The following is a 23,491-nucleotide window of genomic DNA, read 5'->3' as shown; positions in this document are numbered from 1 at the left end:
GAAAAAGGAGGCAGGCGCTGAAAGGAGAAGAGGAAAGGGGAATGTGGCCCCTTCCAAGGCAGCGAAGCAGAGACGATTCCAATCCCGGGAAAATCCACGTGCAGGTGGAACTGCCAGCTGAAACCTACACTTGCTACTTAAGAAACGGAAAGACCATGTCTGGCTGGGAGTGCAGCGTGCCTGAGGACCAGCCACCGCCCCTCCTCCCGGCACCCCACACTGTCCACGCAGCTCCTGGGCTCTGAGGTCAGAAGCTGGGGTGTGCTGAAGGGGAAAGTGACACACCACTAGGTCTCTGTTCCTAACTTTTAGTAAGACACTACCCTCGAAGCAAATGCATTCATTTGAACAAATGGCATAGTTAAAACTATCGACTAAGACCTAAACATTTCTTCTGAGAAATCGAACCACAGCTTTTCCAATCTGCCTGTTCAATATGGGAACAGATTTTAAAGACAGTAACATAATCAATCCTCCGCCCCAAAGAATGGTCCATCATACCAACCATGATAAAGAGTACACCTGTTTATTAAAAGGAAAAACAGAAATGTACATTTTTGTTCTTTGTTTGCTTTAAGAAACTTGATCAAGTTGCAAGGAAATGTGTGGGCACGGCTCTGTACATCCTCGGGCAGGGTGGCAGGCAGTGAAGGTGGCTGGGTGGCACGTGGCTCCTCTAGGGGGTGGTCTGACCCCCAAGCATCGCTTATCAAAGCCACTGCCAAGCAGACTTCCGTCCCATGGCAATGTCCCCAGTGCTCCCTCCAAGGGGCCCCCGACACCTTCCCCGAGAGCCCACCTGCCCTGTGCCAGTGAGCCAGGGGCTGGCCTCCCCCCGAGGACTTCAGGACACCGGGTGGGCTCTAGGGCACTTGGCCCTGGCAGGCAGGCTCTGAGCTACGGAACAGATTGAGGCTGGAGGCCAGTGTCACTGCTGCCCGGATTTCTTCTCCTTCTGGAAGCTGAAGCTCGTACGTCTGTTCAGTTTTCTTTGTTTTTGAGCAAAGTAGTCAGCCCGGGCAGTGCTAGCTCGCGATTCCAGGATGTAGTTAACCTAGAAACAAGAGCACACAGCCCGGTCACCTTGCCAGCCGCTCCCTACCCACCCAGGGCATCGGAGGGGGTGGCAGGGAAGGCCCTGACCTGGGCTGGGTGCCTCAGGGCCAGGTGCTGTCGTGTGGAAGGAGTCCAGTCATCACAGCAACCTGGTAGCGGCTGGGCCCAGAGCCGCCGCTCTACGATGGGAAAACAGAGGCTTGGAGAAGCCAAGTGGCCAGTCCAGGCTTCCCAGTCGGTGAGCGGCGAGCTCTTCAGGTTCCGGAGCCCATGCTCCCTCCTGGCGTGAGCCACTCCCGGAAGGCTGTGCCCTGGGCTGCCTGGCTATGCCTCCCACCTGCTGTGTGACCTGGACAAGCACATAACCTCTCTGAGCCTGCCTTTCCCTGTGTGAAGGCCGAGAACACAGGGATGAAAAGCAAACCAAGACAGGCTCTCCATCCAGCCTCCCACCAGCCAGGCGCAGAGCTTCCCACCACAGTGCTTCCTTCAGGGCTCATGAGTGCCCAGCCAGGCAGGGCTCACTTGACAAAAAGGAAAGAGGCTCAGAGAGGGAGGCCAAAGTGGCCTAGGCCACGCGGAAGTCAGGGTGAGAGCTGTGAGGGGGGCTGAGAGAGCCCTGTGTGAAGGGCGGGGCTGCCTACTGGGCTCCTCTCAGGCCTTCTGCACGCTGCTGCTTCCACGAAGCCCTGGGAGTCTGCCCGGAGTCGCATGTGCATCTTCCACTCTGTGTAGCAGCTGCACCGCCAGGCACTTCCCCAGCGCTACAACGCTGAGACTTGGTCCTGGCCCTGGGGAGCTTGCTGCCTGGTGAGTGAGTGTCCAGCAGCAGAACCAGCACCGCAGCAGGCAAAGAGGAGCACCAAGGAATGGGGCTGAGTATCAGGGAGATGTGGAGGAGGGAAGGCTTCCAGAGGAAAAGAGTGAGCAGGCTTTTGAGGGATACACAGGAGTTTTTGAGTGCGCAACGGGGAGGAGAGACGCGGCATGCATCAAGGCACAGCAGGGGCACACCGCAAGGGAGTGTCCCTGGAACTGCGAGAGCTTGGCTGGCTTAGTGAAATGAGGTGGTGGGAGCCAGGGAGGGGTGCTACAGTGGGATGCACACGCCCCAGTGCTGAGGACAGCCTGTGCCTGGGCATGGGCGGCAGCAGCAGTGTGAAATCAGTGGTGGCAACTGGCACTGCTCAGAGTGCCTTTCAGCGCTCATGGAATCTTCACAATAACCTTGAGACAGATGCCACTGTCATCCCCATGCACAGGTGAGGAAGTCAAGGCCAATGACAATAATGTCATTTAGTCAAGGTCACAAAGCTAGAAGGTGTCAGGCGCTTGGCAAACACCCCTTCCTGCTCCGCAGCCTCTCACCTCCTCTGCTCCTCTGGCTGGGGCTTTTGGTGAACAGACGCTATTTCTCTTCACCTGCAAGTATCTAAAAGTTTTGACTAGAAGGCTGAATATTTCTGACAAGAGAGGCCAGCCACTGCCTCTGCTGATTCTACTCCGAGGGCCATGTGTCCTGTGCCAGAGGGAGAGGAGCTTCTGCTGACTCCGAGAAGGAACCAGAGGGCTCCCAGGGGAGGCAGCGCGAGATGGCAACGCCTCAGATGGCCGAGGCTTCAACACTGTCCCTCCCAACTTTCTGCTCTGCTGGTTGGAGCAGCAGGCGTTAAAAGGCTGGTGCGTGAGTACAGAAGGCCTGACACGCTCTGCCCGCTGCCTCGCCAAGTTACCAGCTGAGAGCAATAAATCATGAGGACCGCAGGGCCAGGTTGATGATTTGGGACAATACAGTGTATGGAAATAAGAGGTTTTATCATTCTTAATACAAGCAATCTTTGGATTATACTGTTTGCACACTCAGCCAACCTAGTGTTTTCAGTGTATTTTTGGCACATATAACTTGACAAAAGCATTTAAAAATGATCCTTAACAAGCCAACTATTTCCCAAATTTATTATCTTCAGTGCTTTGTGATAATCACATAGATAATGTTAATGGAAGATTAATGTAATAATCAAAAGATAAAAACGCCCTTTGCTCTGCCATTAGCTGGTTAATATGCTGTGGCTTAAAACTGGCACAATTCTACGCACTATAGAGTGTTTCACTTTCAACGCATTTTACAGCTTAAGGCATAAAAATATAGGGAGTTTTCATGGTCAATAAAGCCACAGCCTCCATCACTCGATCACGAGAAGAACCTGATTTGAAGAGCCCGACAACTCCTCTGAGATTCATCTCAAAGCCTGTGGAATTAGGGACCACCCATGGCTTAGCTCAGTGACATCTTGATGGGAAGAGGGCAGCTCTGGAGCTTCTCGGGCCAGGTTCAAGTAGAGGCTCCACCCTTGTGTGCTCTGTGACCTTGGGCCTCCATCTCCTCTTCTATAAAATGGGGACAATGTCTACATTCTGGAGGGCGGTCAGGAAGATTAAACAAGATAATGGACATTAGATGTATTGCATGTAGCTGGTGTCCAATAAATGGGAGACGTTCCTATTTCTACAAGCGCAAAAAGCTCGATGGAGGCTTTGCTTGTTCATGATTGTTTATTTGACATCAGATTGTGGCTCTTATTTCCTCCCTTCAATTTCCATCTAAGCTCTCATTTTATGTAAAATTCCTGAATTCTAGAACAACAGCATGCATTACTAGAGTCTAAACTGACTCCTCAAGAGCTTCTGATGGCAACAACATTTCTCCCAAGCTCCTGGACACAGGGCTGGGCTTCCGTTGCTTGGTACTGGTGCAAAGCTCACAAAGACACACTCAGGACACTGCAGGAATGGTGGATAAAACTAAGTATTCCAATTGCTATAAAAATCAGAGATGGGGCCGGGCCTGGCGGCTCATGTCTTTAATCTCAGCACTTTGGGAGGCTGAGGTGGGCAGATCACTTGAGGCCAGGAGTTCGAGACCAGCCTGGCCAATATGGTGAAACTCCGTTCTCTACTAAAAATAGAAAAAAATTAGCCGGGCTTGGTGGCGGGTGCCTGTAATCCCAGCTACTCGGGAAGCTGAGGCAGGAGAATCACTTGAACCCGGGAGGTGGAGGTTGCAGTGTGCAGAGATCACACGACTACACCCCAGCCTGTGCAACAGAGTGAGACTCTGTCTCAAAAAAAAAAAAAAAAAAAAAAATCAGAGGTGGGAGAAGTACTATCTCATCTTCCATCAGGCTCATGATCATTAGCTCTAAGTAAATCAGGCCTGGGGTATGCTACAACTCTTCTGGAGTCTTGTGCATGATGCAATATTTCTGCAAATATTTTGATATGGAAACAGACACTTTAGGGAAGGTGACAGACCTCACGGATTTTGCAGAGAAGCATCTGCTTCGAGGGAGCATTTGGACCTGTAAAATGATTTCTCTGCACTTGATCTTCCACAGTCTCATACTGAAGTCATAAACCTGTGTTTCTGTCATCAATCTGCTGTTGTGAAAATTATTTTGATGTCAAACATGGGATTATAATTTTACTAGAATCCTTCTCAAGTCTTGAATATTTTAATGCTGGCTATAAAAAAAAAAAAAAAAGTCCAGCCCCTATCGGGGTAATGGAATATTTCTCTGCCAGGTCCCTGAACACTCTGCACAAGGGGCCCGTGCTGTCTGTGATGCTCCAGTGGGTAACTCGAAGCTCGCTGGCTGCAAGCACTCTCAGGCAGGCCCGTGTCCCCACTCCTTGGTCCAAGGGGGAGCTCTGATCAGGCTGGTCTACGAACCCTCTCCCTTTCATCCAGCTAATCATGCTACTCTGTCTGCTCCAAACTGTCCTTCCAGCTGCTGTTTTAAATTGCTACCTACTCCTTTTGAAAATCTTTTGCAGTCATGGGGAATGTGTCTCAATATATTCCTGGATCGCAATTCTATTTCATTGAAATCTCCCACACAACTCTTAGGTCATGCATATCTGGGGAATTAAAACACAAGTCTGAAATTTGTCAAATCTGGGGGCAAGTTCTGGTTCTGCCAACTTACCAGAGTCATGATCCTGGCTCTGCTACTTTATTCCTGAGCCTCACTTTTCATCGGGAAATGGGAACAACTTTATCTCATGATCTCACAGAGCTGTGAAGATGCACTGTGATGGGACACGTGGAGCCTCTGGCCCAGGTCCTGCACTGTGCAGTCCCTCAGCATATCTTCGCTACTTCTGCTATTATGTGATTACTTCAACTCTTAAGAAGAGACTGAATGATAACTTACATAGGTTTACCATGTCTCATCTGACTTGTACTCTAGCAGCCCTGGTGGGGTGGGGTAGCATAGGTACCATGATCCCCACTTTACAGGTGGGGACACTGAGTCCCAGAAAGGTGATGTGACTAGCCAGGATCACACAACTAGGGGTGGGGGAGCCCTCTCTGGTCCTCGCCCCTGCTCTGCCACAGCAGCTGCTTTTCCTATCTGATCAACCTATGGAAGATTTGGCTTGAAGAAAGGATTCTCTGCTTGGGAGAGGCTGAGACCCCTAGTCCAGGGCTACTCAGAGTGTGGTGCCCAGACCAGCGGCCAAAGCAGCATCTGGTGCTTCTTGGAAACGTATGATCTCGGGTCCTATCCCAGACCTCCCAAATCCGCAAGACCCCTGGAGGCTCCCATGCCAAGCAGAGCTCCTCTCAGCCACACTCCACTCTGCAAGGCCCTGCACGGCCTAGCCCCGCCAGCCCCGCCAGCCCCCCATCCCCCTGTGCCTGCCTTGCCTCAGCCCATTCCCAGGCTGCCTGTCTGTGATGCTTCCTCTCTCTTTACCTGGTCAACATCTGTGCCTTTTCAGTCATCCTTCAGGGTTCAGCTCTCCCTGCCTCCATACCTCCACCCCAAGTCAGTTTACTGTGACACACCCACACCTTTGAGACTAACAATCTCTTTGTAATTTTGTGTTTTATGCCTGTTTCCTCCGGTAGAGGAAAAGCTCTCCAGGGGCAGGGACAGAGTCTGTCACCGTGGCATCCCAGGCCGTGGCCAGGCACACGGAAGGTGCTCAGTGAGTATACTGTTTAGGTATGGTGACATACAAGTCTAGCAGAAAGTTAGGTATGTTTAGAACAGGTTGCTAAAATCACCTTCAGCATAATTATCTTCAAAACAATAATAATTTCCTCAGAGTCTGCTCCAGGAGCTTCAAGGAGCTCCTGACAATGGTTGCAGGAAAATAAAGAGTACATAAAAGGAATAAACAAATACAAGAAGAGCCAGGGTTATTGGGATTGGGAGGAAACTGAAAAGGGTCCTGCTTTGACTGAAGCAGGTGCAGAGCAGCTGAGCGGGGGCTGGTGTGGCCCTGGCACAGGCACTCACCCCTGGGTGGCTGGCAAGCCGTGACACTCCTCCTCTGCCAAACTGGGCCCGGGAACCTTCTATAGAGCTGCGGAGTGGGTGGGGCTGCGGCCATGCCGGAAACAGCCTGAAGAGAAGCTGGACCCACCTACCCTGTCTCTGGTTCAAGAAGGAATACTCACCTTGAGCACAATTTCATTGACGGTAGCAGCGTCCGATTCAAAGTAGAGGTGTTTATAGTCGTGATTGCTTAGATATGTGAGTTTAAATATTGCGTGACCTGCAGAGACAGAAAACTGTGTTGAGGGGTTCTGGTGAGTTAACTATGGCGGGGGCCTCCATATGTTCTCCCCTATCATTCCAACTCGAGCGAGAGCAAGTGGAGGCTGAGCAGCACCTAGTCTTCCCAGGAGTAGTTCGTTTTCTCATTACAGGCTGGGTATAAAACGGACAATGAAAAAATTTTAAAGACTCAACAGCCAGTTAGGTCCCATTCCACTCTGGAATGCATTCAGGGGAATGCCACGCTAGGAAGGCTTGACGGAACTGCTGCTATATGATAATTACATGCAAAAGGTGGCGTTTTTAAGGGAGAAGGCTAATTAGCTCCACATTATTACTCTAAAAATAAACTAACTGTGTTTAAAGTCAGATAAATGAGCAACAGGAAGGAGAAGGGTCAAAAGCCACACTATTATGAGGCTGCTCCCACAGCCTGGGCTCCTGCTGGGAGAGGACTCCTGCCTGGAGAGGGGGAATCCCAGTTTTAGACCCTGCTGGAAGCTGCTCCCAAAGGCCTCAGGTCATCTCAACCCTGGGAGGATGGGGGCAGGGGGGGCACCATGGAAAGCGGGCACCTCACAAAGCGACCGACTCCAGGGGGCAGAGCTTCTGAATATAAATTTGATCTAGGTCTCCATTCTCCATGCCCCGTCCTACCACCTTCAGGATGACACTTGTCATTTCTGGGACTGCTTCCTGGTCTAGCCTCATCTCACTCCGCTGCCCCGACAGGCCACAGGCTGCCAGAGTGCTGCACACTCCCACCTGCCACACCAGCCTCTACACAGGTTCTTCCCCAAGCCTGGGATGTCCTCTCTCACTGACCTGGATGGGAAAGATCTGCTGATCCTGGGTGGCTCAGCTCAGCTGGCGCCTTCTTGGGTGAGTCTTCATAACCACACTTCTAGGCACACTTCTTGTGTGGGCCTACCACACGGTACCGTGGCCCTCCAAAGGAACCTGCTTGTTTTATCATACCTGCAGCCATGGCTACATTATCTGGGCCTGTCCTTTTATGTCCAGACAGGTCAATCGGATTCCCTCTTATAAATGCAGACATAGATGCTGGGCTGTCTAAACTGGCACAAGGACTGAGAATAAGATGAGGGGCTTTGGGACTCCCAGGCTCAGGCCCATGGGGGCTGCCCCGGCCTATCGGCACTGTTATCCTTGGGTTCTAGGAGACCCCTGTGGCCTTCCAAGAAATTCTTCTTTCGCCTTAAGCTACTGAAGTTGGTTTCCATTACTGGCAAGCAAAGGAACAGTGCCCAAGAGAGACACGTAGTCAGTATTCAGTAAACCTTCCTAGACCAAGGAGCAGCAGGTGACATCTCTAATATACAGGTCTCCTGCAAAACGCCCAGAAATGACCTTCCCTAGTCTTTCGACAGACCTTAGTGTCTGTAAGATTAAAATTCAGCACATCCTTTCTATTAGTCCTTCTCATCTGTTGTCCTTTTAATTGAAGCAGTGGCTGGTCATAGTTATTAATTAATAATATATCACCCATATTACTGTAAGTTCACCTCTTTCCCGGAGAAATCTTCTTGGGGACTTTATTTACAGTAGCTAATTTTTCAGATCTCCAAAAATAAACTGATATATGTTGTACATTTGTGGCCAGAAAAGTTGAGCCACTGGTATTTTATCCTGGAAACATCATTATGATGTACTAATTGTGACTATAAATCCTAAATTGAAAAAATTACCTAATAATTTCTGAAAAACCTCACTTTCAGACACTCGACAAATTTAGCCTGATTCTAAATCATGGTACTAAAATGTGAGAATTCCTGACTGGAAGCTAATCACTCTGTTAACATATAAATTCTGTGTTTCTAATAAGGAGGTGGACCTTACACAGAGGCATCTGTGTGTGCGTCTGTATCTATTCACATTCACAGGATCCACCCCACAACATCAGAATCTTGTCGGTGACATCCCTGTGTGGAGGAACAATGCGGGCACCTTTGTTGGCCATGCTGTGAACAAGCACAGCCATCTACAAAGGACACAGGGCTGTGAAGGATAAAGAGACACCCCCTCCAGGAGGCCTTCCTGCTGACAACTGGTCACGACACACAAAGACACCAGGGCCTGGGGCTAGAAAGAACCAGAAGGTCGTAGGGAGACCTGCAGACCCGAAGCTTCGGGGTTCACTGACCACTTTGATAAGACAGCTTATGGACTGTCCACACCACCTGCTCCCGCTTGTCACTGACAAAACCAAACCAAACCTCAAAGCACTAAAGCATGTTTTGCCTGAACAATTGAGACACTGTTAAAAAGGTTTCCTGCACTTTAAGCAGAGCCCAATCTATACACAGCACATGTAATATGTAGTCTGCACGGCCTAAGAGCCTCAGAAAGGAAGCGTTGACACTGTCCCCTTGGGACTATGGTGCTTGTGAAGCATGTCAATTGTGGGCTGACAGAGGGGAGGCCTGTGGTTCATCTGCACAGTCACGTGAAAAAAACAAAAAAATCATACCAAGCCAAGTCTCCTGAAAGGCTGCATATTTGAACCAAGTAACCCCAAATCCCGTCCTCTGAATTTTGAATGTATTTGGTTGCATGTGGAGGCTGTGTGTGTCCCCTGCCTATCCCCAGGGCTCATTCCAGCACCCATCTGAGGAAGAGTGAAGCAGGTGAGGAGGAGGAAGAGTCCCAACATTCCCCCACTCTCCCTCAAGCCTCCGGTCTGTTTGTCCTTTCCAGTGAAAGCACTCACGCCATAGGAGAGGGGAACAGAGGGCAGAGAATGTTCTGTGGAGCACTTGTGTTTGGACTTGACAGGGGCAGAAAGGATACTGAAAAGGAATGGAGGCGAGAACTACAGAGAAGGCAATGTTGGCAGGATGGGGAGACTCTTTCACAACAGAATAATAGCTAATAATCAGAATTCACACTTTCATAATTTCACCCAGACCAAGACCTATATATTAAAGTGTAACAATTCATTGACCTCTTGCTGGAAATGAATCTGTCAATAAACATGAGTAATTTATGCCACATAGTAAATTTCCACCATAGGTGTCTGGGAAGAAGGAACTGCCCACACTTCAATACTGACTGAACGAAAGAACACCTGTTATCAGATACGATCAGCCTCAGACACCTCACAGTTCATCTCAGGTAGAAGAAGAAGAGGGGGCCAATGACCTCCTCAGCTGCAGCCCACCAGGCATCTCCCTGGGGCGTTAGAGGGAATCAGAGGTAGGCAAGTTACCTTTGAAAATTCCAAGACCACCAGCGGTTTTCATAGGAACAGGGTTAAGTCACAGGAGCAAGCTGTCTTTGTAAAAAATAGCTGAGACACTAGTTGTAAAAAAATAGCTGAGATGCTGGGCACAGTGGCTCAAGCCTGTAATCCCAGCACTTTGGGAGGCCAAGGTGGATGGATCACCTGAGGTTAGGAGTTCGAGACCAGCCTTGCCGACACTGTGAAACCCTGTCTCTACTAAAAATACAAAAATTAGCTGGGCATGGAGGCACACACCTGGAATCCCAGCTACTTGGGAGGCTGAGGCAGGAGAATTGCTTGAACCCAGGAGGCGGAGGTTGCAGTGAGCCGAGATTGTGCCACAGCACTCTGGCCTGGGTGACAGAGCGAGACTCCGTCTCAAAAAAAAAAAAAAAAAAATCAGCTAAGAAAAAGTTATGTATTAGTATGACTTTAAAAAAATGCAAAGTTTAATATTCCAATTAGCTCAAATTATTTTGCATTAATTGTTAAATTCTATTTAAATTAAGGTTTAACAAAAGCCTGAGACACAGAGGAAAAAAAGCATAATTCCTGAAGTTAGAATTAGGATGAAATCCTAGCTCTGCCATGTTTCAGCTGTGGGACCTTGGCAAGGCACCGTCCCTTCCAAGGTTTGCCTGGCTGTAAAGGAGGGGACAGCATCTGTCAGTGATCTCTTATATGTCACATACATCCCTGCATATAGCAGGGAGGTGGTCATTCATTTAACTATGATGGAACTGGTATTTTATGATAAAATGCTCATTGCTTTGAAGATTGCATTTTTAATTGAGCCTCCTTTGAGCAGATTTGCTTTTATAGTGCTATGTAAATAAAATGCAATATAAGAGCGTATAAATGTGGCATCTAAGCACTGGTCACATGCTCAGGGCAGATACTGAAACTGTACCTCCACTCATGAGTACTGAAGTGAAAATCTGGATATGTAGAACTGTATTTACACTTATGTAAGTTTTTCAAAGTAAGACAGAGAAGATGGAATTTAATACCAATCAGAAACTAATTAGTGGCACAAATGTCAGAAGTGGAGACGTCCAGCTTTTGTGCTTTAATTCATCTTCTGTATTATGGATTCTAACTAAAACAGGAGGCTGTGCTGAAAAAACAGGTTCTTCCTGCCAGTTCAGGGGGCGTGGCCATGTTGGAAAGGCTGCTGTGGTCATGAGATGGGATGGCTTAAACATACAGGAACAGCACTCACAACCCTGCTAAAAGAGGTGCTCCCAGACTTCCACTGCAAATCAACTGAAAGGAGGGTCTTTTTTTGATTTTCAATTTTTGCTCTTTTTTTTTGAGATGGAGTCTCACTCTGTCACCCAGGCTGGAGTGCAGTGGTGACATCTCGGCTCACTGCAACCTCTGCCTGCTGGGTTCAAGAGATTCTCCTGCCTCAGCCTCCTGAGTAGCTGGGATTACAGGTACCCGCCACCATGCCCGGCTATCATTTTTTTTACTTTCCATCTGCCTTAAGAAAAGTCTCAAGGGAGGGTCTCTTCTAACACAACCTGCCAGTACTGACTGTGGCTGGCCATGACTGGTCAGAGCTGGAGCTGCCAGAACGAGCCTGCAGCCCACCTTTGCCTAAACCCCCAGGTGTCACCACTTGCCAAAAATATAAAAATAAGCCTGTTTCTTTTCCTTATTAAAAATACTAGAAATTTAGAAGACAGAGGAGAACCTCCACACCCCACCCCAAAATCCCAACACTAGCACAATGACATTCACGGTCTCTTTCCTAACCATTCTCGCCTGTTTTCACAGTTGTAATCAGATTGTATACTAGAAGTTGAGCTTAGTTTTTTTAAGTTAACATTTTACCATACCCCTTTCCCTGTTGCAACAATTTCTATAACCACCGTTTTCAATGGCTGCATCTTATTCCAACCAGTGATGTGAGCTATGGGTCATGTTGCTATCTCTGTTGGGCTTCTGGGTTACTTATAAAATTGCCAGTACTATAAATAAGGCTACAAAGAACAGCTTTGAGGCTTGGGATTCTTTCTCAATTCCTTTACATCAGGCATGGATACTTTTTGAAAACTGAGTTTCCAAGGTCTGATGTCTTCTGGGCCCTCTGGCCTGAGAGGGGAACATTCTCACTGGATTTCTTGGGGGAAACCGATGGGAACACACATTGTTTTAGGCAAAGCTGTATCTTTCTGTAGGTCCTAGTAGGAAATGCTGGACTGGGGTTCTTTGGTCTCTGGGCTGAAAACTCCCTCCTGGTTGGGTCTCCTCTCCACCGTAAGCAACAGTTCTGGGCTGCCTGCAGGGAGCTTCAGCTCAAGGTAATTCAACTGGCAAAAGGGAGTGCTCCTTCCCAAGCACTCCTGCGTGGGCAGCGGCCTGGGCAACCATAGTAATGACCTCTTTGACCTCTAGAGCCGGGGATGTGCCTGACCTACTTACATTTCTGCCTGGATTCTCAAACTCCCTCTCTCTCTCTCTTTGGCTCCTTCCTGTAAACATAATTAAATCTCTAATTATAAAAACTCCCATGGCAATGTGATTTCCCTCCTTCCTCTCATGTATCGAAAACATTCTTGCTAAGGTCACTATGCCCTCAATGTCGAGAGATCCAGTAGAGATTTCTCAGCTGTTTTCGACACTTCTTAAAGTCCTGGCTTCCCTGGAGGCACGGTCACCTGATTCTTGGGTCCACGTCTCCAGTCATCTGTTTCTCACATTTCCTTTGTGATCTTCTGGACCTCCACCTGTCCCTTAAGCAATGGTCTTCTTGAGTTCTATCCTTGATCAGCACCTCCTCTACGTTTTTCCTGTGTCGGGTTTGCCCTTGGGTTTTAGTTACTACTCACATGTTGGTGATCCTGAAGCAGCTATGTGGCCTATACCTTTCTCCAGAGTTTCAGAGCTGAGCAGTGGGTATGGCTGCCACCTCCACATGGCCCCCAGTGCAGCATGTCCAGAACAGACATCAGCATCTCCCCTTAAATTGGCAGTTGTGGTGGCACAACTGGAGGCTTCACCACGCACCAAGTACTGGGCATTTGGTCTCCTAGTTTTCACATGTTTATCTTCCGTCCCTCTCTATCCTGGGACCACAGCCCTCACCCAGGTCCTGATCATCTATTGCTTTTTCTCTGGTTTTCCTTCTTTTGATCACGTCTTCTGCAGATTCAAACATCTACTCACAGGAGTTTTTTTTTTTTTTTTTTTTTTTGAGGCAGAGTCTCGCTCTATCCCCTAGGGTGGAGCGCAGTGGCGCGATCTCAGCTCACTGCAACCTCCGCCTCCCAAGTTCAAGCCATTCTCCTGCCTCAGCCTCCAGAGTAGCTGGGATTACAGGCGCCTGCCACCACGCCAGGCTAATTTTTGTATTTTTAGTAGAGACGGGGTTTCGCCATGTTGGTCAGGCTGGTCTTGAACTCCTGACCTTGGGTGATCTGCCCGCCTTGGCCTCCTTAAGTGCTGGGATTACAGGCATGAGCCACCGCACCAGCCCGTTTTTTTTGAGACAGAGTCTTCCTCTGTCACTCAGCTGGAGTGCAGTGGTGCGATCTGGGCTCACTGCAATCTCTGTCTCCTGAGTTTGAGTGATCCTCCCACCTCAGCCTCCCAAGTAGCTGGGATTACAGGCGTGCGCCACCACGCCGAGCTAATTTTTGAAATTTTTGTAGGGATGGGGTTTTGCCATGTTGGCTAGGCTAGTCTCGAACTCCTGGCCTCAAGTGATCTGCACACCTCGGCCTCTCAAAGTGCTGGGATGACAGGCGTGAGCCACCACGCCTGGCCAGGAGTCATTCTTTTAAAACATAGCATCTGGACCCCCTACTTAAAACTCTGCAGTGCTTCTTTTCCTGTCATCCTCAGAATAAAGTCCAAGCTTCATAAGATGATTTTCAAGACCCTAGATCAGCAGTTCTCAAACTTTTTGGTCTCAGAAGCCCTTAATACTCTTAAACACTATTGAGGAGTCCAAAAAGCTTATGTGGATTATACCTATCAACATTTATTGTGTTAGAAATTCGGCCAGGTGTGGTGGCTCACGCCTGTAATCCCAGCACTTTGGGAGGCCAGGAGTTCGAGACCAGCCTGGCCAACATGGAGAAACCCTGTCTCTACTAAAAATACAAAAACTAGCCGGGTGTGGTGGTGTGTGCCTGAGGCTGGGCTGGGAGGCTGAGGCACGAGAATTTTGAACCTGGGAAGTGGAGGTTGCAGTAAGGCGGAATCATGTCACTGGCCACTGTACTCCAGCATGGGTAACACAGCGGGACTCTGTCTCAAAAACAAACAAACAAAAAAAGAAAATAAATGAAATTAAAACTGAGAAATTAAAAAATATATATTAATTCACTAAAATAATAAACCCATTACAAATTAACATATTTTAAAATGGAAAAACCCTTATATTTCCCCAAAGTTAAATAAGAGTGGCATTATTTATTTATTTAGTTATTTTTCTGAGACAGAGTCTCACTCTGTTGCCCAGGCTAGAGTGCAGTGGCATGATCTTGACTCACTGCAACCTCCACCTCCTGGGTTCAAGCAATTCTCCTGCCTCAGCCTTCTGAGTAGCTGGGCTACAGGGGTGCAACACCAGGCCTGGCTAATTTTTGTATTTTTAGTAGAGACAGTAGAGATGGAGTTTCGCCATGCTGGCAAGGCTGGTCTCGTACTCCTGACCTCAGATGATCCATCTGCCTCGGCCTCTCAAAGTGTTGGGATTACAGGCGTGAGCCTCCGTACCAGCCTATTTTATGTTTTGAAATCTCTTTCTAACATTTGGTTGAACAGAAAACAGCTGGATTATCCAATCTGATTCTGCATTTGATCTGCTGTGATATAGTTTTGGTTAAAGTAAATGAAGAAAAGCCAGACTCACGCAGATATGTTTTTGGAAAAGTGAGGCATATTTTAATGTTCTTCTTTGTAAATATTCCTCTTTGATACTACACTGAACTTGATAAATGGTATTTTCTTAAAGATTAGTTGCAATGTGGAATATAAACCTCATTAATAAACTTTTTTGTATTCTGTTACATTAAAATCTATTGGTCTGTTTTACATTTTGAATCTTTCCCCTTGCCTGCTTTTGTAACATCATGCAGTAGTCTGGAAAATATTGGTTCACTGAGTTATGCAGATTTTCCAAATGTTGACATATTTCATTTGACAATATCGAAAAAAATCACATTCATTAATATCACTACTGATATCGGAAAAGTCTTTAAGCGATGAGAAGCGAAGCTCAGTGATGGAAATTTCCCAAAACTCTAATTTTCACCTGAAAGTTTGAACTTCATCACTGGCAATAAATACTATCACTTGTTCTCCTTGAAGTGACAGACTCACTTCCTTCATTTTCAAGAAAAGGTCTGCCAAATATTCATTTGAATAACCATAGTTTGTCAGTTGTTCTTTCAAGTTATAATAATGTTCCATGAAACAAACAACTGGTTCAGCTTGCAATTCAAATAATTAAACAAGTGCTATTCCTTGAGACAAGTACCCTACTTCCGAATGCAGCAGAAATGCTTCCATGTACTTCAGGAAATAAATTAAGAACAATGGCTTATGAGGGCCTTTTGACGCTTCAATTCATGTGTAAGTTGTTCTAGTAAAATACCACACTGCATTTCAATAACCAAGTATTGGTTGAGGTTTATTCTTCAGCTCTTAGAGAAGCAGATAAGAAACAAGTGCTGCATCCGGGAATTTCCTCCTTGGAGGGACTTAAAGTCTACGACAAGCTTGAGTTTGCAAGTACTCTATGGGAGGCTAAATTACTACAAATGAAACCTCATCTATCCAGAATCACTGGAGTGGAGAGCTAGGGTAACCTTTGTGCAAAAAGCCCTTTTCCATTTTAAGCATTAAAATTCCATATTATAGACCTTCCTTCTGCATTAGAGTATAAGGAAAAGAAAATACTGTTTTATCACTTTTTTCTGTATAAGTACTGAACATCATGATTCTCCCAGGGTTGCAAAAGGCTCTATGTTGTGCCACAAAATTGCTCCATACTACACTGTTTACTGAGTTTTTGGAATGCTCTTTAATAGTTTTTGTTTAGTTTTATTTTTGGTCAACTCTTGTTAGCTTTCACTTCCCACTGTCTTTATTATTTCAGTTCTGTCATTCTCTCTCCCTCTTTTAATATTCTGCATTTAATATCCTTTAGGAAGAGAAACCAGATAACCAAGCAAGGATGAAATTTGTTTAAAAAAATAAGACTTCATACACTCTGAGTTGGGGCTAGGGTTATTCTTCCTTCAGGAAAGCACAGATGTTGGCTGGGTGCAGTGGCTCATGCCTGTAATCCCAGCACTTTGGGAGGCCAAGATGAGAGAACTGCTTGAGGCTAGGAGTTCAAGGCCAGCCTGGTCAACATAGTGAGACCCCCATCTCTATTTTAATAATAATTTTAAAAAAACCCAAAAAACAAAAATAAAAAAAATGAGAAAACATAGACGTTTAAGTGCCTTGGCTTTGTGTCAGTGGCAGAGGGAAGACTGTGGACCTCTGTTCCATTTACAGATAACTTTGGACAAGTTATGTAGCTTCTCTGAGCCCCAGTTAACTCATTGATAAAATGGGAATATTATCTGTCTCACAAGTTGTTAGGATTACATAACCCTAAAAAGTCGTCCAACAATCTTAGAATTATATAATAAGTGTAGACACAACCTCACAGAGTTGTTGCAAGAATTAAATAATGTGTAAAAAGGACTTGGAACACTATCTGATGGGGGAGGTTCCCCTTGCTTCCTTTTTCACTTCCACTCTCAGACAAGCAAACTTTTCCTATAAAGGGCCAGATAGTAAATGCTTTAGGTTTTATGGACCAAGAGATAAAACTGAGGATACTTTGTAGATACACAAGAAGAGAGAAAAAAAATTTCACATTTTTTATTGACAAAATTCAAAATTTAATCATCAAATACATTTTTGGGTAATACAGATCTATTAATAAGAAGTGTAGTTTTTTTTTTTTCCTTTGGTTGAGGGAATAACATTTCACTTAAATGGGATCCAAAATTAGTGTTCTCTATCATCACATCAATTGCAAATGTTTATCTGTAAAATCCATCCTTGCCTGATAGGCCATACAAAAACAGGTAGTGGGCTGGATTTGGCCTGTGGGCCACAGTTTGCCAATTCCTGCTGGAAAAGGTCTCTCTTGCTCCTTCCCTTTTTCTTGGTTCATTCCATATCGTTGGTAACTGATATTTTGAGTGTTCTTAGTTCTCTGTGCAGATTTGGGTTTCCTTCTGGTATTTTTACCCTCCAGCCTTTCACTTCTCATAGTGTAAGGTTTAGTGGTGACAAATTATTTCATTTTTTTGATTGCCTGAAATGTCATTATTTCACCTTCCTTTCTGAAGGATATTTTCACTGAATATAGGATTCTAAGTTGACAGATTTTTTTCTTTTAGCATTTTAGAGGCATCATTCCATTGTCTTCTGGATTGCATTATTTCTAATGAGAAGTCAGCAACTATTCTTATCTTGGTTTCTCTACGTAATATGTCTTCTTTCTTCGGCTGCTTTTAAGATTTTTCTCTTTATCGCTGGTTCTCAGCAGTTTGATTATAATGTGCCTTGGTGTGGTTTTCTTTATATTTATCATGCTTAGCTTTCATTGGGCTTCCAAGATTGCTGGTTTGATATTTGAAATCAAATCTGGAATAGTTTTTCCCCTCCATCACCAAGACTACAATTACATATATGTTAGAACACTTGCTATGACTCCAAAGGCTCTAATCTCTTCATCCATTTTTTCTCTGTGCCTTGAATAGTTTCTATTGTTCTGTCACAGAGTTCACTGATTGTGGCAGATTCTGAAATGGCTCCCAATGATCCTACCTTCTGCTTTTCACGCCCTTGTGTAATGCCTTGTCTTGTCTGTGGCCTGGACCTAGCGACTTGCTTCTAACGAATAATTTAGCAGAAGCGTTGGGATGTCACTTCTGTGAATAAGTTATAGAAGACTGTAACTTATTCCTTGCTAGCACTCTCTCACTCTTGCTTACTTTGATGAAGCCAGCTCCATCATGTAAGCTTCTCTTTGGAGAACTGAGGGTGTTCCCAAGGAAGTAAACTCTGCCAGCAACCACTCAGTGAGCTTGGAAGACCTTGTCTGAATGAAACCCTGAGATGACTGCAGTCCCAGCTGATGTCTTGATTGCAGCCTTTTGAGAGACCCCAAGCCAGAGGACTCAGTTAAGCTGTGGGATACCTGACCCACCAAACTGTAAGACAGTAAATGTTACTGCTGTTTTAAGCCACTATGTTTTGGGGCAATTTGTTTTGTGGCAATAGATAAGTAATGCACTGATCTTTTTTCATCATCATACTAATCTGCTCCCATTTAGTGACTTTTTTTTTTTTTTTGAGACAGAGTCTCACTCTGCTGTCCAGGCTGGAGTACAGTGGCGTGATCCTGGCTCACTGCAACCTCTGCCTCCTGGGTTCAAGCAATTCTCCTGCCTCAGCCTCATGAGTAGCTGGGATTACAGGCATAAGCCACCATGCCTGGCTAATTTTTGCATTTTTAGTAGAGACAGGCTTTCACCATGTTGGCCAGGCTGGTCTCGAACTCCTGACCTCAGGTGATCTACCCACCTCGGCCTCCCAAAGTACTGGGATTATAGGCATGAGCCACTGTGCCCGGCCCATTTAGTGAATTTTTTGATTCAGGTATTGTATTTCTCAGCTCTGGAATTTTCATTTGGTTCTTCTTAAGTTTTAATTTTTCTTCTTTTTGAGTTCTTCTTTTAAGTACCTGAACATATTTATAATAGCTATTTTAAGGTACTTCTCTGTGAATTCTATCACCTCTGACTCTTCTGGTTCTATTTTATTGATTGATTGTTTCCCTGGTTATGAGACACATGTTCCTGCTTCTTTGCATGTCTAGTAATTTTTAAGCAAATGCTGGACACTATCAATATTACACTGTAGGTGTCTGCATTGTGCTGTCCTTTACAGAGTATTGGGCTTTGTTCTGGTAGAAGCTAATTTACTTGTGGATCAGTTTGATCCTTTCAAGATTCCTTTTAAGGTTTTGGCAAGGATTAGAGCAGTCTTTAGTCTATGGCTAATTTAGTCCTATTTCTAAGATATGGCCTTCCTGGAATCACTACTAAATGCCCTGGATGCTCCACTCTGGTTAGCCAGAACTCTAGTTTATAGCTCCCCAGTAGTTGCTTGCCCAGCCTTGTAAGGTCCCACTGCAGGCATGCATAGTTTAGTATACAGTGAAAGATTCAAGGGGCTCTTTCTAGAGCTCTTTCTCCCTTCCATACTCTATTCTGCAAATTTCCGTTGCTTTAGCCTCCTCCATCTCTTATCTCTGTCTTCCAGCTCAGTGAGACTGCCATACTTTCCTTGGGTTCTCCCTTCCTGCGAAAATCTGGAGAAAAGCTGAGGTGATCATCAGTCTCACCTCTTTTGTTACCTTTCTCTCAGGGATCACAGTCCTGAACTGCATATTTTCTAATGTCCAAAAGTGGTTTTTATATTTTGTTCAGTTTTCTCATCACTTACGATAGAAAGGCTAATCTGGTAGAAGTTACCATGTGTTGGAAGTTGCATATGGAGTCTTATAAGCAATACACACTTTGATTTTAATGAAACTATGGCTTACTTTTTCCATGTCTAAGAGAGTAACTTAAAATCTAAGCTCTCCATTTATTTATTATGAAAACACAATTTGGAGCTTGGCAGGAGGCAAGGGAAAACAGATTATCCCCATCATTTATCCAGCTGAGAAATCTTTCACACAGAATTTTTCAGTAGGGAACAGCCCCTGCCCTTACCCTCTTCTCAATTAGGATCTCTTCTGATATTAAAATCAAGAAAGAATGAATTTGAGAAAATGGTAATCAAAATCTAGGAAAACGCAAATGTATAGAAATTTTTCATTTTACCTAGGCAATTGTTTTGTTACAATGGGTCCATAAAGCCCAAGTCAACAATTAAGTGAAAACTTAATAGCAAAAAGGAGGCTTCTCCCAGGAGAAAAAAAAAAAAAAGTTGATACCCTCAAAATGTTTTCTACTCTAACAAATATCAATATTCCAATCAACACAAATTTTCTTTCTTGTTTATTAATACGTCCAAGGGAAAAATGAAGAAAATTTACGGAAAATGTAAGAAAACTCACTATCTCAGCACCAGCCAATTTTCCTCGTAGACATTCTTACACATTCTGTAAACATACACATAACGTCCCCTATGAGCAACTCTAGTGCCTGATGACGAATATGGGAGGTGTGCTCTTCTTACCAACTATCTGGGGGTCAGAGGAGAATCTTCTGACTCCGAAATTCAGAGTGTCGATCCTTCTAGGGCCCACTGTATCAAAACACCTTTTTTCTAGGAACTACAGAGACAAGCACATTGGTACCATCTATCATACACTGAGGGTCAATAGCAAGAGTTTAAGAGTAAGATGTTGGGTTTCCCTTGTCACTACAACTGTGAGAAGTTCTCCACTGTGCTCCCATACCCCTTTTTGAAGAGCCACACTTGCTCTTGGCTGATTCCAAATTCCAGAGGTACTTTTAAATCTCATTGTGCCTAGGCAGAATTAGAAAAAGTCATCAAGCACTGGTGATGACTGGACAGAAGCTGCTGGATTTCTGGAGGAAGCAGGGAGTGTAAATAAATAGGCATGCCTAGAGCACAAGTCAGATGTCAGCTCATAATGACCAGGTCAGTCAATGGGACACACATTGGCCTGGCTGAGTTCTCAGGGACCTGGCCAATGCTATCCAACTCTGCCAAACTGTTCCCTGAAAGCACAGTGATTTGCCTGTTTAACAGCAGATTGTGGCTTGAGGTTACTGGAAACCAAACTGGGTCAGAGAACCTAAGAAGACAGTTCAACATCAGATGACGCAAGCTGGCTGTCTGCTTACGGTTTTTCTCCACCTTTATCCTGTGGTGCACTCCAAGTCTTTCCCTCCCACACGCTTGGAAAAATTGTGGTGGTCCCTCTGGTTGCCTAAACCCATCTCCCCGGCACTCCCTCGTTTTGGAAGGAGATGAGAAATAAATCAAAATGCACTAAGCAGCACTTCCACAGGCACTCGCCTCCTTCATTGAATGTGCACCTCATCAATCACACTATTGTCTGCTTGAAAGGCGAGCCTTGTAAATGTCATATCCACTCAGGCCCAAGGAGAGGTGCATCCAAATGCAGCAAGGAGTTTTAATTGGATAGTATAATTAAACTAAAAAACCCCAGCAGACTTCCTTTGACAGGATAGATGAAGACCCCTTTTAATAGGGCTAGGAAACATATCTGTTAAAAGGATGAGGCACTGCCTGCTCCTGATTGTGCTCCAGAGTACTCTTATGAAAAGGCAATTCAATAACTGGGGCATTAATATGTGAGAGTCCGTTGTGTTCTGTAATCAGGCAGTACTTACTGTATTTGATCTGGAACTTATGAAATAAGCCCTTGTTAGAGAATAAAAACACAACATAACGTGTCCACCTAACGTCTGGAGTGCCTGGATCTCCCGGGAGTGGACAGAGCCTGAGGAAGGGCTGTTGCCTTCCTGGGCTGCAGCTCCAGTTATACTGGAGTATAACTGCAGGTGCCTCACCTACTGGGCCCTCAGTGCACCAGCAGGGCTGTGGATATCCACCCGTCTACCTTGGGGCTGTAGCTCTTTCATCCAAAGGTAACTAAAGTCATCCTCATTCCTCTTTCACACATTTCATGAGAGCATCTCAAGAATATGACAAAATTCCTGGGTATCTTCTCCCTTAGGAACTAGAATGCCTATCACATGAGAAAGAGAGAGAGCGCATGAGCAAGCAAGAGCGCACATGCGTGTGTTCTCTGCTAGAACTACCCATGTCAAATAGGGAGAAAGAAATCAGGTGGCGAGGATCCGACGGATAGGCTGGGGTGTGCCCAGGGTGATTTCAGTAACAAGCATGAATCCTTCAGCCACAGTCTCCCTGCTCTCCTTTGTTGGGGTGGGCTGGGGGTGAAGAATGCACATACTGGCACATTCAGCCACACATATACATGCGAGGCCTGCAGCTCTACAAACAAGTAACAAAATCAGTGAGAACATATGAAGAAGTTTGTATCTTCACAAGGCTGTCTTACAAGTGGCCCATGACAATCCCTTGCAGCTGGAATGCCAGTTTAGGGAACCCAGCATCTGGGTGGATTAAGACAGCCTCTGAACTGGGGCTAAGGTGGGATGCAGAGGTGAGATTTCAGACCAGCCCATCTATAGCTTTCCAAAAACCAGCTTTGCTTTGTTTACATAAACCTTGAAGTCAGTTTCCCTGAGCCCTCAGGGTTTGTTTAATGACTGACTGCTTTTACTCTTCATAAAGCCTGTTTGGAGCTATTTGCAAACCTATGAACATTCTTAATACTGGTCTTTCACTATGGGTTGATGAACCCATTAAAAACATGTAAGTGAATTTGTATAATCTAGGAAAACTGGATACTGAATTAAGCCATCAAATACCCTTAGTTTAACTGAAAACTACATACAAGCATTTCAGCCATCAATTTGGCTATCACTTCTAGCCAGTATGAATTCTGCTGGAAAAGCTATTTTCGTACAGATGTGGAATTCAATGGGAAAGACTGACTCGTGTACCAACATCAATCAAAATGTCGACTTCCCTGGCAGCTCTCAACAGTAAGGCAGGTTCAAAGGTCACAGGATAAAGAAAAAGCCAAGCTCTGGTTCAGCTCTAATATCTCCTCGGTAGAAGTCTTGCAAAAGTACCCCCTTCTGTATTAGCCTTGCTTTCATTAATCTTCTTGCCATCTTCTTTAACTAGTCATGCAGAACCGCTCGATAGCAAGACGTATAATGGGGAAGGCCCTGTGCCTATTACCGCGTTAACATTCTCTTAAGCCCCAGTGCAACAATGGAACGGGAAGGCAAAGGAAATCTGCGACTGCAGGGTGCAGTGCAGGCAATTCAATTACAGCCTAGACTTACCTATGTCCTTCTGACCTATAAAACACAAGAGGCCTTTGTGTCTAACTGGCTTGGCCATTAAGGTTGCTGAAGATCACAACAATGCTGATCTTTTCTATTTAAGCTAAATCAATGTGGACAAATCATTATTCAGTAGCTTTAATTTAATTAGTAAATTAAATACACTACTTTACAGATCTTGTCAAGTACTTATGAAAAGAAAGATTCACTTAAGTGGTAGGTCACCAATAAGCCCAGCTCATTTAACTCATAGCCTTAACTGAATCTCATTTCAAATATCCAGCAAGTTCTAGTCACTAGGGTTTACCAGTCTCCTGCAGTTGTGGTTAACTCTTAACCCCAAAGAGTTCCTATCTTGCATCCAAATGGTGTTCTGGACAAAAAGCAAAACAAAACAAGAAATCCCCTAACATAACCAGCATGAACAGAATCAGATTTCCTTTGAATTATACTATTGCAAGAGAATGTAATCAGGTTACCTCTATTATGTTGCTTCCTTAAGATTTTATATGATCTATGCTTAATTGAGATACAGCGCTCTTTTCAGCTATAAAGATGACAGCTACTTTATTAAGGTTTAAATCTGATTTCTTAATGATAGGCTGCTTCCTTTAAAGACTCTAAACCTGCACAACCTTCTTATG

General features: G+C 45.2%; 1 protein-coding gene across 7 annotated transcripts in view; it reads right to left on the bottom strand.

The window, feature by feature from the left end:
• Positions 1-510: 510 nt before the first annotated feature.
• Positions 511-23,491, bottom strand: part of MAPKAP1 (MAPK associated protein 1) — a 265,297-nt gene continuing 242,316 nt past the window's right edge. For all 7 annotated transcript variants that reach the window (XM_034929066.3, XM_034929065.3, XM_063594202.1 and 4 more), the window contains 2 exons: positions 6,527-6,624; positions 511-1,054 (listed from right to left, as the gene is read on the bottom strand). In XM_034929066.3, coding sequence (XP_034784957.1) covers positions 929-1,054; positions 6,527-6,624 — 224 coding nt within the window. In that variant the 3' untranslated portion in view covers positions 511-928. The remainder of the gene's footprint in view (positions 1,055-6,526; positions 6,625-23,491) is intronic.

The sequence above is a fragment of the Pan paniscus genome, chromosome 11 (genome assembly GCF_029289425.2).
Source record: "Pan paniscus chromosome 11, NHGRI_mPanPan1-v2.0_pri, whole genome shotgun sequence".
Taxonomy (NCBI): Eukaryota; Metazoa; Chordata; class Mammalia; order Primates; family Hominidae; genus Pan; species Pan paniscus.
The sequence above is the reverse complement of the archived record's forward strand: the minus strand, read 5'-3'. Positions and strand labels throughout refer to the sequence as shown.